This window comes from Sorex araneus, chromosome 3 (genome assembly GCF_027595985.1).
Source record: "Sorex araneus isolate mSorAra2 chromosome 3, mSorAra2.pri, whole genome shotgun sequence".
NCBI classification, from domain to species: domain Eukaryota; kingdom Metazoa; phylum Chordata; class Mammalia; order Eulipotyphla; family Soricidae; genus Sorex; species Sorex araneus.
The window spans coordinates 122,813,661-122,829,628 of NC_073304.1; the positions used below are offsets into that span (position 1 = coordinate 122,813,661).

Here is a 15,968-nt window from a genome sequence, read left to right on the forward strand (position 1 = left end):
CTTTCCTAACTTCTCATCCTTCATCATTTGGGTCTTCTTATCTGTGTTTTTGGAAGCTAGTTGAAGCTTTGTGAAAATCCTCACTCCCCAGTGCTCATAAACTTTGGGTTCCTTCAAGCACTTGACACATACCCCACCATTCTGAAATCCTATAGTCTGGCAGATTTCTTTCTTTTCTACCAACTGCTCTCAGGATAGAGGATAAGAAGAAAAGGGTGATAAAGTAGACTTGAAAATGTGATTGATTTTATGTGTTTTTAAAGCTTTCTTGGCATTTGGTTGCTCATTTCATGATTTGCATTTCTTTACTAGATAGATTCCTTGGTTATATTTTCAAGGAGCATTCATGAATAGAGCACTGATAAAATATCCTTTTGGGGGCCAGAGTGCTGGGACAGGGTTTAAGGCTTTTGCCTTGCAAACAGCTGACCCAGGTTTGATCTCCAGCACCACATTTGGTCCCCAGAGCTCTGCCAAGTGTGACCTCTGAGCACAGAGCCAGAAGTAAACCCTGAGCACAGTCAGGTATAACCCAAACCCCAGGAAATGTTTCTTTGGGGTCAGGGGGCTACATATTGTCAGTTGCAGGCTCAAGAGGTAAAAACTCACCATTTTTGGGAAAACATTTCAGCTATGTGAGTCTCAAAACAGTGGCCATTAAAATGCATAAGGAAAATGAAGAAAGCAGATACAGAGAGAGAACAGGTAATGTCACTAGAATGGTCTGGATCCTGCCTACTGTCCGTTATGTTGTCTCTGAGATGAGAGCCCGGGGGGGAGTCAGGACAGACCAAATCTGCAGGAGCTCCTGTGTGGTGTGGGCTCTGGCATCCCGCCAGCCTTGCTGTGGCAGCCGTCCAGCTGCACCTGAGACCCACCTGATCTACACAGCACAAGAGCTGGTCCCTGCCACCCAGACGTTCGGGGAGCTGTGGTTCTCAGGCAGAGGTGAGGGTATGCTCTTGTCTTAGGAGAAATCGGTCTCGACGGGAGTGGCTTTGGCTGGTGCTTTCAGGATAAAAGAATTAAGGCTGCAGAGGGGCATCTAAGAAACAAACAGATGCATCGAGTTCCCTGTGAGAGGGAAGCGGGCAAGACTACAGAGAGCTGTCTAAGCTGGGATGAGGGCTGGTGGCGTTGGCTGGCCTTAGGGCAGAGGGTTTTTTTCTTGCAGGTGGTATTGATTATGCAGCATGGTTTCTGAATGTAGTAAACAGTGTTCTGCTTCCTCCTACCCTGGGTAGCGGATGTTTTTAAAGAACAGGATTGGCAGGTCTGTGGCTAGGCACCCTGCACACTTGTGCCCAAAATATTATTCTGCAGCTCTTAGCATCGACCTCCAACAGGTTTTGTCTTTTGCCAAGAGAATATTTTTTTTTTGCTTTTTGGGTCACACCCGTCAATGCACAGGGGTTACTCCTGGCTCATGCACTCAGGAATTACTCCTGGCGGTGCTCTGGGGACCATATGGGATGCTGGGGATCGAACCTGAGTTGGCCGCGTGCAAGACAACTGCCCTACCTGTTGTGCTATCGCTCCAGCCCCGCCAAGAGAAATATTTTCAAGAGAAGACAGATTTGAAGGTTTTATTAGGGGAAAATGAACTTAAGAAAGAGTGTAGGTTTCTCCAGAGAGAAGTGAACCCTTAAAGTGGGAGAAACCCACAAGAAAGGCACAGGCAGTTCCAGGATGGAGAGCTGTAGAGTCAGAGGAAGAAATTACACACCCATGGGAGGGATGTAGGCATGGCCAGAGTGACCATTATGTTATCTCTGAGATAAAAGCCCGAGCAAGTCAGGACAGACCAAATCTTTTTATTTTTTTTATTTTTTTTATTTTTTTTTGCTTTTTGGGTCACACCTGGCAATGCACAGGGGTTACTCCTGGCTCTGCACTCAGGAATCACCCCTGGCGGTGCTCAGGGGACCATATAGGATGCTGGGAATTGAATCCGGGTCAGCCGTGTGCAAGGCAAATGCCCTACCCACTGTGCTATAGCTCCAGCCCCAATTTTTTTATTTTTTTATTAGTGAATCACCGTGAGGTACAGTTACAGACTTATAAACTTTTGTACTTGCATTTCAGTCATACAGTGGAGGACAAACCAAACCTTGCCTTGCATATAGCTGACCCAGGTTTGATCTCGAGCACCACATATAGTCCCCAGAGCACTGCCAAGAGTGACCTCTGAGCACAGAGCCAGAAGTACTGAGCACTGTGGGGGGGGGGAGAGCAGGGGCTGATGACACTGGTACTTTACAAGGTGCCTTAGCTTAGGGTTTGTTTCTGTGCAGAAAACATTCGTTGCTAGAAAGTTTTCGAGGAAAAGAACTTTTTTTTTTAATAATTTTTTTATTTCATAAAGTAGTTCATAATATTTCTAATGAAATAGTCATTTAATAGTCAAACACCAATCCAACCACCATTACACCTTCCCACCACCATATTTTGGATGCTTCTATCCCAAACCCCAATCCCTGGTCCAAAGCAGAACCAAAATAGTATATTTTGTATTGTTGAAAAGAACTTTGAATTCTGGCATTGTCTTCATTCTCTGAGTGCTATCAGGCCCTTTGTTCCTGCTGAGCTGTCTCCCGAGGGACCTAGCTTTTGGGTTCAAGGCTGGCATCGTGAACTTGAGTTTTGATCTTGAGCCTTCTAGCTTGTGTCTTGAGCCTCAGGTCTGTGCATAGTTAACTCCTCTTCAGATCATATCTTGTCTCTCTAAACATTTCTCGAATCTCACAATTTCCAGAAATTCATTGCTTAGAGAAATGCCCTACTTGACTACTTATCTCAAAAGGTTTTTTTTAAGAATTGAAAACATGAAGCTGGGGAAATAACTCAAAGGACTAGAGCCTATGCCTTGCACATGGGAATTCGGGTCTTACTCCCTCAACACTGCATGTCCCCCAAGCACTGCTACGAGCAACCCCCAGACATGAAGCTAGGAGTACCCCTAAGCACTGCTTGTATGAAAATGAAAATATAACTTTAAAGTGTGCTACAGAAAAAGAACCCTGAATATAAGGCTCCACCATATTCACTGAAGCAGGATCCCTCGGATGGAGTGACCCTTGTGTGGCCAGTTGGTTAGTAGGCATGCAACTAACACTCTCTCTCTCTCCCTCTCCATCTCTCTCTGTCCCTTTCCCCTTCTCCATTTCTTCCTCTCCCTCCCCTTCTCCCTCTCCTTCTCCCTCTCCCTCTATCTCCTCTTCCTCCTTCCTCTCTTACCAGCCCTCATATGCTGAGTTTGATATTAGTGGAAATGTGCTCGGGTTGATCTTCAACCAAGGAATGATCTGGTGAGTTATCCATTAGGGGGTTGCACTGGGGGAAAGAGGGGAGGAAGTGTTAAAAAGAAAAATAGAATCCCAGGATTTGCACTTTAACTATCTGGCAAGAGACTGAGAAAATCATCAGTACTCTCTATACTCCCTGCTTTCACTGGAAGGAAGTGTCTAATCCACTCGTGTACCATCATGGACACAGAGAAGGAAGGAGAAAAAGACAGACGGGACAGCAGGAGAAGGGACAATGAGTCCCTGCATTGCCAAATAAGGTGGGAGGGAAGAGAGAAGGAGGAAAAGGAAGAGAGAAGACACAGGGAAGTGACAGGGCTAGAGGAATACACCAGCAGGTAGGGTACTTGTCTTGCATGCAGCATTTGATCCAGCATCCCATCTGGTCCCCAGCATCACCAGGAGTGATTTCCGAGTACAAAGCCAGGACTAACCCCTGAGCATCGCGAGGTGGGACCCCCAAAACAAATTTGTTCGCGCGGACACCAGTAACATCTCTCATTGAGAGACTTATTGTTACTGTTTTTGGCATATCCAATATGCCACAGGGAGCTTGCCAGGCTCTGCCGTGCAGGCTCCATACTCTCAGTAGCTTGCCGGGCTCTCCGAGAGGGGTGGAGGAATCGAACTCGGGTCGGCCGTGTGAAAGGCGAACGCCCAACCACTGTGCTATCGCTCCAGCCCAAAATAAATAACAAAAATAAATAAATTAGAAAGAAAGAAAGAAAGAAAGAAAGAAAGAAAGAAAGAAAGAAAGAAAGAAAGAAAGAAAGAAAGAAAGAAAGAAAGAAAGAAAGAAAGAAAGAAAGAAAGAAAAGGGAAGGGAAGGGAAGGGAAAGGAAGAAAAGGGGGAGAAAAGGGGGAAAGTAAGTTAGTCAAGGGTTTCATGCTCTGAGAGGAGAGTTTAGGCTGTAAAGCTTCAGGGAGTGACTCAATGGCAAAGGCTCTGCAACTAAGCTCCAGGCCTCTTAATTGAATGTCTTTTGATCTTTTTCTGAGCTGCAGTACTGTTGCTGGCGTGGAGGGGGGCGTGGGGGGCGCATTATAGAGAAATAGCGGAGGACAGGCTAGTGTCTGGAGGCGGGAGGGTAGTAAAAGAACAAACTTCTGGGCCTGGTACTGCTTCAAGCATCCCCCGAGGAATGGCTGGTGTGGGCCTGGCCCCGAGCATCCGGGTCAAGCAAGCAGCCGCTCCCCTGGGCACCCACAATGGAAGCAGCTGGACTTCGCGCCCCCGACCCCACCTCCCATTGCCCTGACCTCCTTCCCAGGCCAGCCCCGTGGCCGGGCCGGGCAGGCACGCGGTTTCTGCTTTCCAGGATGGGCTCCTTCTACGCGCCGGGCCTGGTGGCGGTCAACGTGCTGCGCCTGCTGACCTCCATGTACTTCCAGTGCTGGGCGGTGATGAGCAGCAACGTGCCCCACGAGCGCGTGTTCAAAGCCTCGCGGTCCAACAACTTCTACATGGGCCTCCTGCTGCTGGTGCTCTTCCTCAGCCTGCTGCCCGTGGCCTACACCATCATGTCCCTCCCGCCCTCCTTCGACTGCGGGCCCTTCAGGTGCGCCCCAGGGCGGCCGGGCATCCCCAGGGCAGGAGGGAAGTCCCGCCACCAGCGCGACTCCCCGTGCCTGTGCTGGGTCTGGAACAAGGGCGGAGAAACGGCCTCTCCATTTTATTCTTAATTACTTCTAATAACCTTGTGGCTATTCCCATTAATTCATTCCGTTTCATTGCAGCCCCCATGGGGCTGTTAAGATGAACTCATTATGTTGAATAGCTGTGTAGTGAAATGGCTACCATATTGCCCAGTACAACTCCTCCTCCTCCTCCTCCTCCTCTTCCTCCTCCTTCTCTTCCTCCTCCTCCTCCTCTTCCTTCTCCTCCTCCTCCTCCTTCTTCTTCTTTCCCGTGTTTGGTTTGGGTGGGGTGGCACAACTGGCCATGCCCAGGGCTTACTCCTGGCTCTGCACTCAGGGGTCACTCCTGGCAGGGCTCAGGGAGCCATATTTGGTGCCAGGGATTGAACCTGGGTCTGCAGCGTGCAAGGTAAGTGCCCTACCCGCTGTACTATCTCTCCTGCCCCCAGTGCGACTCTGATGGGTGCCTGGTCCCCGTGGCAGGGCTGATCTAAGGATGGAATGACCACACGTTTACAAGTGTTAGAGCCCAACTCAATAGCTCCCAAGAGGGTCCTCAGGGAAAACTGTATAAAATTCGCCCAAACCCCCCAGATGTTTATGATAGGAAATTTCCTTCAGTTTACAGGTTCAAAAGGTAGTTCCGGGTACTCCAATGTCTAAGCCTCTCTGTGCTTCCCATGTCTGACATCATTACATGTCCTGACTCCCCCCCCTCCACCCCACCCACACACCACCGCCCTCTCCGGGGAACAATGCCACTTCTCCTGTCACCTACTGTTTACTCTGGGTCCGAGGTTTGCTATTCCCTGGTTCATTGCCGGGGTACCACGGCTGCCTTCAAGGTCCAATGCCCCGTTGCTCTTTAGCCCTTTGACTTTGCTTTGTTTTCTGGCCTGTGAGAGAACTGTTGTTCTTCCGCCTTCCATCCTGGTATAGTGAGAGGACAGAGAGGAAGTTTCCTGACCTGTGTGTCCCCCCCACCCCCCGCCCATTAAGTATTTGCTGTCTTTACCTCTTAGCTATTTCCGTGATCTCTTTGACTGGCTCCATCTCCTGCAGCTGAGATTAGCATGACTGCTGGTGCTCCTCCCCAGCCCGCTGCCCGTGGCCTACATCATCAGGTCCCTCCCGTCCTCCTTCGACTGAGGGCCCTCAGGTGTGCCAAGAGCTGGGTCTGCCCCTAGAAGGATTAAACTAGGTCACCTGGTGCCCCTCCTCCCCCTCCCCCACTCCCACCATCACACGTGTGCCACTAGAAGTGGTGCATCTTTGGGACTCTTGCACAAAGAATTTACCTGCAGTGAGAGCTCAGTGTACAAACTCTACAGAGTCCAGCAGACGTTGTCTAAAGAGATAAGTCACTGCAGAAATAGGGAGGTTCAAAATCACTGTGTCCATGGGGATCATTTCAAATGTACAAGCAAAGCTCTCCATCTACTGAGTAAAAAGGTTTTCTGTGGTTCAAGCTGATGGAAGACATGTCCCCCTTGTCTATGCCACCTTCTCATTTAGAAATGCTTGGTGTGGGGCTGGATAGATAGCACATGGTTGACTCACACTGGATATCCGACGCTCCATGTGGTCCCCCAAGCACCACCAGGAGTGAGCCCTGAACACAGAGCCAGGAGTAGGCCCTGAGCACTGCTGGGTGTGGCCCCCAAATAAAGGAAAAAGTGATATGTACTTGCCTTGCATGCAACAGGCCCCTAGTTCAATCCCTAGCATCACCAGGGGTCACTCCAGAGGACAGAGCCAGGAGTATCCCCCAGCATCAACAGATATGGTCCTAGTCCCCAACATCATTGGGGTGTACCCCACACACACACCATTGAGGAACAGTTGATGGGTCTAGTTTGATTGGTGAGCAGTTGTCTTCTGGATAGAAGGGGGAGAAAAAGAGCAAAAATTCATATCTTTATGGAGCTTCTGTCCTGGGGTGAGGGGGGACCATATGTATTCACAGGGATCTAAATGGGGGAAGAAGTATGGGGCAAACACCTTCACTCCCCTATTATCTGGTCCTCATATAGACTCGCCCAGACTGCCTAAAGCACTCACCCCACCAACAATAGCAGAACAAGTCAGGGTATTTCATGTGTATTTTTTGACAAAAATTTATGAACCTAAAAATGACTAGTCATGAGAGCAAATGAGGTTCTCCATTGATGCTGCTATTTCAGTCACAGCTGATAGATTGTTTTCTGCAAATTACCTACTGATGAGTAAGAATGAATTCCATAGTCAGTACACACCTAAAAAAATTCCACAAGCTCTTTAAATTGGTCCAGCTAAGCCCTTTTCTGTTCTCTCTCTATTTTGATCATTATTAGCACATCATAGCAGATTCCAGTTCAGCTTGTCCTAAATTAGTGTTTTCTCCACTTCTTTGAAAATATGCTCACCCATATTTTGTTCCACATAGAATAGTCATAGAAATCCAATCTGCATTCACTTCAAACTTGGCATTAACTCCTTAGCAAAGGAGCAGAATCAGTAGCATCAGCCAATTGACTCATCAAGAACCATGGGAAAGTGCTGGAAATCATTCACATTGTTTTTGAATAGGACACTGCTTTCATGTCTTCAGTTCTTCAAGCAGCTGCTCTTGATGGAAATTGTTAACTCTTAAAACAAGCCTGTTTTCTCTGGATACACTTCTTCAGCTCCCACAATCAAACACAATGTAATTACTCCACTACTGGTAAATGAGGAACGTGATTTCGAAAACTGGAAGAAAGGAGAATTCATGTTCTCTGGAGATAGCTTAGCTGGATTATGTCCAACAGCTGTGAATTTGTGATGAATTTGGAGATTTATCTGAGGAGGTTAAAAGGAGGGGGGCAGAAATGCCAGAGAGGTAGTACAGTGGGAAAGACATTTGCCTTGCACATGGTTGACCTACACTTGTTCCCCGACACCCCATATGATCCCCTAAGCACCACCAGGAGTGATCCCCGAACACAGAGCCAGGAATAAGCCCTGAGCACTGCTGGGTGTGGCCCCAAAATAAATAAAAAGTGATATGACCTGTGTCACAGATTCATCTCACTTCTAAGCTGCAATACTGAGGCTTTTAGGTGAACATCAAGCCTCCTGACTTAGCCACTCAGTAGCTATGAAAAACAAGAGGCCACCTGCCAAAGGGAACACAGGTCTCCTCTCTGCAGGTCTGCTTCGGACTCTGCGAGCCAATTCTAGACTAATAAATGGGCTTGGGAAGCCAAGTCACAGATGTCACCACAAACGACCTCACTTCACGTCACCCCACTGCCTAAGCCTTTCAATCTTCCAGCAGCCTGGACCCAATTGTAGGTATTTTTGAGAAGCACAGTGAGGTCATTCATCACAGTAACTTTATCCTTGCCAGTCACCTTCCCCCAACACCCAAAATTCCAAGTCAGTCTTACAGCTACATCAAAAGTGACCGCCACTCAGGAGAGCAGAGGGAAACCATATTTCCATCTTGAAGAAAAGGGTGTCAGGCATAGTGATGAATGGAATGTGAGAAGTTGTGAGGGACCGAGTACAGAGCCAGGGAGCTTCCCAGACATAAGTCCTAGACAAAATCCAAAATGGCGGCCCCCATGGAGACCCGTTCTACCCAGCCCCTATAGAGCGAAGTTCTGGCTCTTACGGGAAAGCAGTGGTAAGAGGCAGCTCACCACTCCTGTGGGGGCATGGACGTGGGATGGGTGTGTCCAGGAGGTTGGTGGCATGCTGTAACCTGTTTTCCCTTTCCAGTGGGAAAAACAGAATGTATGAAGTCATCCAAGAGACCATCGAAAACGACTTCCCCACCTTCCTGGGCAAGATCTTTGCTTTCCTCGCCAACCCGGGCCTCATCATCCCAGCCATTTTGCTGATGTTGTAAGTTAGTTGGGGTGGCTCTGGCTCTGCCACATGGAAACCTCCCCTTACCGCTGACACTTCCATGGCAGCTCCTTCCTTGGGGAACTCTATGGTTTGCATTTCCCAGAAGCAGATCCTGAGACTGAGATTCAAATGCCAGTCAAAGGGGTGGGGAAGGGAGAGGAGGAAGGGACAGGAAGATGCGTCATATCACTGTAAGGATTTTCATGCTGCTGGGGCACTCCAGGGAGCTGCTCCCTGCTCAGGGATGGGGGGATCCAGGACATTTGTGCTTTTTGGGGGGATGGAGGGTGGCCCACACCCAGTGATGCTCAGGAGTACCACCTTGGCATCCCATATAGGATATGGGATGCCAAATGTTGAACCTGGGTTGACCACATGCAAGGTAAAGGCGATATCCGCTTTTCTATTGCTCTGGCCCCAATCCAGGGCATTTGTACACCAGCTCCTGGTGCAGGCTGAGTGCGGCTGGGAGATGTGAAAGTGTGTGTAGATGGAGGTGACTAATCCTTGGTGATTTGACTGATGTGTCAGTCATCAGAGCTGAGATGACTTCTGGGTGGGGTGGAGAGGAAACTTCACACATGCAGATGGTACTGGAGTTACTGAAAGAAACTCAGATATGTGGCATAGGTGTGGATTCTGATTCTCTGTAACACCCTCTAGAATGTTCCCTAGAAATGCCAGAGGGCTGAGTCTCAGGGATGCTTTGGCCATTCCCAGAGCATCCTGCATATCAGAACATTGGTTCATTCTGTATCTTCAACACTGGCCTAATGCCTAGGACATAAAAGACAATGAATGCTCAAGGAAAGTAGGAAAGGAAGAAAAAAAATGTGGGAAGCAAGAATCCTGAACTTGAGGTACTGTCATCAGCAATCACTTGTATCACCTGTATCACTTGTCAGCCCATTGCTCATCTATTTGCTCGAGCGGGCACCAGTAATGTCTCCATTGTCATATCAAATACGCCACGGGTAGCTTTCCAGGCTCTGCCAGGCAGACGGGATACTCTCGGTAGCTTGCCGGCCTCTCCAAGAAGGATGGAGGAATCAAATTCAGGTCGGCTGCATGCAAGGCAAATGCCCTACCTGCTGTGCTATCGCTCCAGCCTAGTGTAGCTCAATGGCGTCTGCTCGCTTTAGGAACACAAAGAGCCTCAAACTGTTCCTTCAGGGTCTTGACGAAGAAGTCTGACCATCTCATAGATGGGCAGCCAGGAGTTCTCTTGACATCCTGTGAAATCCAATCGGTAACAGCTCTAGTCCAGCGGTCATTTCTAAATTGCATTACATGTCCAGCCCATCTGATTTTCGAAGCCTTGGCAAACGAGACAGCATCCCTGGTCCTCGATTGTCGACAGAGGTCAGAACTCTGGATTCCTTCTCTCACTTGAGTGAAACGTGATACTCCAAGCATAGCTCTTTCCATTCCTCTTTGGTAGACCCATACAGCATTTTCATCCTGTTTTTGTAGGGCCCAGATCTCTGAGGCATATGTTAGTGCAGGAATAACGGTGGAATTGAAAAGATGTGCCCGGAGCCGCAGATTCTTCATCCTCTTAACAACTTCTTTTTTTTTTTTTTAATTGAATCACCAAGTGAAGGGTTACATAGTTCTCAGGATTATGTCAGTTATACAATACTCAAACACCCTTCCCTTCACCAGTGCCCATCTTCCATCACCAAACTCCCCAGTATATCTGCCACCCCCTCCCACCTCCCCAGTCCCCACCCTTGTACGTGATAAGTTTCACTTCGTTTATACTTTATCTCAATTACATTCCATGTTTCAACACACAACTCACTACCGTTGCTGGGGTTTCCCCCCAAAAAGAAAAAGACAGTCCTATTGCCAAGGAGGCATTTGATAGTTCTCCATTGCTAAGAATATAGAGATATTAAGTCCCGCTGTTTGTTACATAACTTTTCTTTTTCCCCCTTGCCCCGCGCCACCGAGTTCACGCCTGTTTAGTAATCGCCACGCTGTCTGACAAAGGGAAAAAAAACCGAAGAGGATGGTTATTTCCCGTCATCAGCAGGCGTGGGGCTCTGGCTTAGTTGATAGTCTAGTAGAGTGTCTGCAAGCAGTTTCTGGAACCGAAGGTCTTGCGCTGGTATCGGCTCTGGCTCGAGGTTCCACCAGCGTCCCGCTGTTCCATGTACATAATTTTTCCCCTTATATCCCATTCCCACGCCACCAGGTCTGTTTGCTTAATGGACATCACACTATGTTTGACACCACGCCGCGTTTCTTCCCGAGAAAGAAGGATATTTCTTCTCAGCCGGCGTGGGGATATAGCTTAGTTCAGTCTAGAGAGATGGCTACCACTTTGATTGCCTTCAATATTTCAGCAACAGACTTACTATTCTTGTTAGGATCTCCCACAAAAGTCCGACCCATTAAGAAGGAACCATTACATATTGCTGATGCTAAGATGACATTAGGCTGTCGCGGCCGCGCAGTTTTGGGTTTCTATATAAAGTCCAGGGAAAGTACAACCAGAAATAACATCACTATAAACTTTTACCCTTTTATGGTGCTCATAAGATGGAGAAAACTAGAGAGAGGTTCGGCGTCTCCATTTTGCGCTCAGAAAGCCGTGGACCCTGCGCTGTGCTCGGGAGGAAGGGATTGAGAGAGAGAGGTTAAAAGAATTGGAAAATTCCTGGTTTCCACTCTCGCAGCCCGCCGTGGGGTCTCCGATCCCGTGCCGGAATTAGTTCAGTGGGCTGCTTGGAGTCCAAGGGTGCGCTTTTGGGTTCTTCCATCATGCTCGATCCACAGCACGGCCCAAAGGAACGCACAGTGGGGGAGGTGGGTTTAAGTATCTATCTGAGGTGGGCGGGGGTCACCGCCCCCACCCTCCTGGGGTCTCCCGCGCGCGCATCCTGTTTCAGCTGGCTCGGCGTCTCCATTTTGCACTCAGAAAGCTGAGGACCCTGCGCTGTGCTCGGGAGGAAGGGATTGAGAGAGAGAGAGGTTAAAAGAATTGGGGATGATTAGATGACATTAGGTCGTGCGGCCGCAGCAGCGGCCGCGCGGTTTTGGGTTTCTGTATAAAGTCCAGGGAAAATTCTGCCTGAAATTCTATCACTAGAATCTTTTACCCTTTTATGGTGCTCATAGGATGGAAAAACCTAGAGAAATACCGGGCCCCCGCACGGGGGGCCTGGCAGAAACGCTCAAATCACATACTGCAGGTTGCTGGCGGGCTGCTGGTGTCCAAAGCAGCTCCCTTGTCTTCCTCAGTCATACTGGGGCTGCGGGCGCGGCGAAGTGGGAAAGCCCACGTGGCTGCACTCTCTTTAAGTGTCCGAAGTGGGCGGAGACCGGTACTTCCCCGCCCTCGATCCCCCGCCAGCCGTGCCGTGCATTTGGGTGCGTCTCTCCATTTTGTGCTCAGAGAAGTGGGGTGGAGGCTGTGCTGTGCCCAGAAGAGGTTGAGGGAGAGAGAGAGAGATTAAAAAAAAAAGAGAGAGAGAAACGCCGGGCCCCCGCACGGGGGGCCTGGCGGAAACGCTCAAATCACATACTGCAGGTTGCTGGCGGGCTGCTGGTGTCCAAAGCAGCTCCCTTGTCTTCCTCAGTCATACTAGGGCTGCGGGCGTGGCGAAGTGGGCCCTCTTAACAACTTCTTCAATGCTCTTGAAGGCATCCATGCCGCTCTCTTCCTCCTGCACACTTCTGGCACCAAGTCATTCGTCATGTTGAGTTCTCGACCCAGATACACATAACTGCTGCATTCAGAGATGTTCATTCCATTGAGAGCAAATGGAACGTCAGGAACTAGTTATTTCTCATGAACATTGTCTTCACAAGATAGAGCTACAATTCGACCTTTCCACACTCACAGTCGAAGTCAGCCAGCATTTGTCCCACTTGGCTAATGTTTGCTATTATTAGAATAATGTCATCAGTGGGGCTGGAGCAATAGCACAGGGGTAGGGCATTTGCCTTGCATGCGGCCAACCCAGGTTCAATTCCCAGCATCCCATATGGTCCCCTGAGCACTGCCAGGGTTGATTCCTGAGTGCAGAGCCAGGAGTAACCCCTGTGCATCTCCAGGTGTGACTCAAAAAGAAAAAAAAAAGAATGATGTCATCAGAGAAGCAGAGGTGGTGTAGTTGCCGACTGTCTATCTTCACTCCCATTCTTTCCCATTCCACTCATCACATGACGTTCTCGAGGGTGGCACTGAAGAGTTTTGGTGAAATGGTATCATCCTGCCAAACCCCTCTCTTTACATCAATAATCACTTCCTTGAAGAATGGTGAGATCCTGGTGGTGAATCTGTGATACAGCTCACAGAGGATCCTGATATACTGAGTTTGAATGCCCTGTTTGGCTAGGGCTTCGATGACCACTTCAGTCTCAACAGAATCAAAGTCCTTCTTTAACTCAATGAACATCAGACAGAGCGGCATCTTGAACTCTCGCAAAACCTCAATGAGCTTGGTCACTGTGTGGATACGGTCAATTGTGCTGAATCCTTTTCAGAACCCGGCCTGCTCACATGGTTGACCATCATCTAGTGTTCTGCCAATCCTATTCAGGATGATTCAAGTGAACAGCTTGTAGACAACAGACAACAGGCATATCGGATGACAGTTGCCGATGTCATGGATGTCTCCCTTTTTGAACAACAGAATGGTCCTGCTGGTTTTCCATTGGGATGGGACCTTGCATTCAGACAGGTAGAGTGTGAAGAGCCAAGCCAGTGCATTGATGAGTACTGGCAGCAGATTCTTCAGGTGTTTGGGTCTGACCTTGTCTGGACCAGGTGCTGTACTCTTCTTTACTGACAAAATGTTGTGCCGGATTTTGAAAGGGAGAGTGCTGGGAACGACACATCCATCCTGCGGAATTTGGTATGTGGGCAGGTAGACGTAGCTATAGAAGAGATCCGAGTAGAAGTCGTGGATAACCTTTTCCATTGCCCTTCTGGAAGATGTGATAGATCCATCAGGACGTCGGAGGGCAATCATCTTGGTCTTGTAGTTGGCGAAAGATAGGCGGGTGTTGCGAATACTTTTCCCGGCTTCTGCCACATCAGCAAACACTGCTGCTCTTCTCTCTTTGAGGTCTTACTTTATCGCTTCTCTGCACAGCTTTGCGAGCTCAGACGTTAGCTTGTGATTGCCTGAGGCTCGTACCAAACCACATTGGTGAATGAACTTGAGAGTTTCTGAAGACAGGTGTTTTTTTTTTTAACTTATTTATTTTTAATTAGAGAATCACCGTGAGGGTACAGTTACAGATTTATACACTTTTGTGCTTATACTTCCCTCATACAAAGTTCGGGAACCCATCCCTTCACCAGTGCCCATTCTCCACCACCCGTAAACCCAGCGTCCCTCCCACCCTCCCCAATCCCATCTCCCCCCCCCACCCCACCCTGCCACTGTGGCAGGGCATTCCCTTCTGTTCTCTCTCTCTAATTAGCTGTTGTGGTTTGCAATAAAGGTGTTGAGTGGCCGCTGTGCTCAGTCTCTAGCCCTCATTCAGCCCGCAACTCCCTTCCCCCACATGGCCTTCGACTACAATGTAGTTGGTGATCGCTTCTCTGAGTTGCCCTTTCCCCGGAACGTGAGGCCAGCCTCGAAGCCATGGGGTCAACCTCCTGGTACTTATTTCTACAGTTCTTGGGTGTTAGTCTCCCACTCTGTTATTCTATATACCATAGATGAGTGCAGTCTTTCTATGGAAGACAGGTGTTTTTTAGTGGCTTTCTCACTCTCGGCATTCCTCACACAGTCATGAAAGTGCTGAATCAGTCAATCGCATTCTTCATCGATGTTGTCAACGACGGCATCTTCTCATATTGCTGCAGTAGTACCAAAGAGCTCCCAGTTGGTGGTCGTTCTGGGAGTTCTCTTCTTAAACTTTGCAGCCCTTTCTCCCCACTCCGTGAAGTAGAATTTTGCATAAAGGAGATGGTGGTCTAATCCTGTTTGGAAATTGGAACAAAAGTGACATCAGTCAGGCAAAACCATCAATTGAATATGATGTGGTCAATTTCATTGTGGAACTGTCCACCGGAAGACTCCCATGTCCAACGTTTAGATTCAGCCTTCTGGAACTGTGAGTTACCAATGATGTTCTTGGGCAACATGATGAACTCAGACAGTCTCTCACCCTGTTTGTTCCATTCTAGGCCGTGGGTCCCAATGTGGAGTTCTTCAGGTGACCTTCTTGGTCCTACCTTGGCATTAAAATCACCAACAATGACCTTGTAGAAGGTGTGGTCTTCTTTATAGAACTTCTCCAGCTCCATGTAGAAATTCTCAATTTTTCTTTGTCATAGTTGGATGTTGGTGCATAGATGACGAAGATATAAACTGCCGGCAATGAAGGGGCCGGAGCGATAGCACAGCGGGTAGGGCGTTTGCCTTGCATGCGGCCAACCCGTGTTCGATCCCCGGCATCCCATATGGTCCCCCAAGCACCGCCAGGACTAATTCCTGAGTGCAAAGCCAGGAGTAACCCCTGAGCATCGCTGGGTGTGACCCAAAAAGAAAAAATTTAAAAAAAAAGAAAAGAAAGAAACTGCCGGCAATGAGCCACATCTATTCAAACATAAGCATTCCATTTGGGTTGTTAGACATTCAAATGAATAGATGCTCATGGCCTAGTTCGTGTTGATGAGGACACCAACACCACCGACGCCTCTACTGTCGCATGTTCCAAAGAACAATTCTTCTCCAATGTCGAAAACAACGTGATGTAATTGATGCCTTCTCGTCTCAGTCAGTCCAATGACGTCGTACTTGATCTTCTGCACTTGCACCATCAGGTCCTCAATGGATGCTTCTGATGCCAGCGTACGTGCATTGAAAGTACAGTCATTTTAGTCCTTCTTCGTTTTGGCAGCCTAGTTCAGTCCTGAGATTTTTAGCAGCCTCTCCTTGCTCGTCCTTCCCAAGGGGGCTCTTTCAGGCAAATGAGGCCCATTATTGTTACTGTGCCAGATTCTGCCGTGCGGGCAGGATACCCTCGGTAGCTTGCTGGGCTCTCCAAGAGGGACAGAGGATTTTAGGGCAGCCTCTAATTGTCCTTACAGGTGCTCCCAGTCTACTGAATGCAAGCATTTGATCAACTGGCATGTTGTAACGATCTGCATGCTGACAAACACGCACCTGTCTGCATTTC

The 15,968-nt window shown here is 48.6% G+C and overlaps 1 protein-coding gene across 1 annotated transcript in view; it reads left to right on the forward strand.

Moving 5' to 3' along the window:
- TMC2 (transmembrane channel like 2) overlaps nucleotides 1–15,968 on the forward strand; it is an 86,773-nt gene that overhangs the window by 54,004 nt on the left and 16,801 nt on the right. The window contains exons 15-17 of the mRNA XM_055132138.1: nucleotides 3,241–3,308; nucleotides 4,625–4,864; nucleotides 8,688–8,813. Of these exons, the coding sequence (XP_054988113.1) occupies nucleotides 3,241–3,308; nucleotides 4,625–4,864; nucleotides 8,688–8,813 (434 nt within the window). The remainder of the gene's footprint in view (nucleotides 1–3,240; nucleotides 3,309–4,624; nucleotides 4,865–8,687; nucleotides 8,814–15,968) is intronic.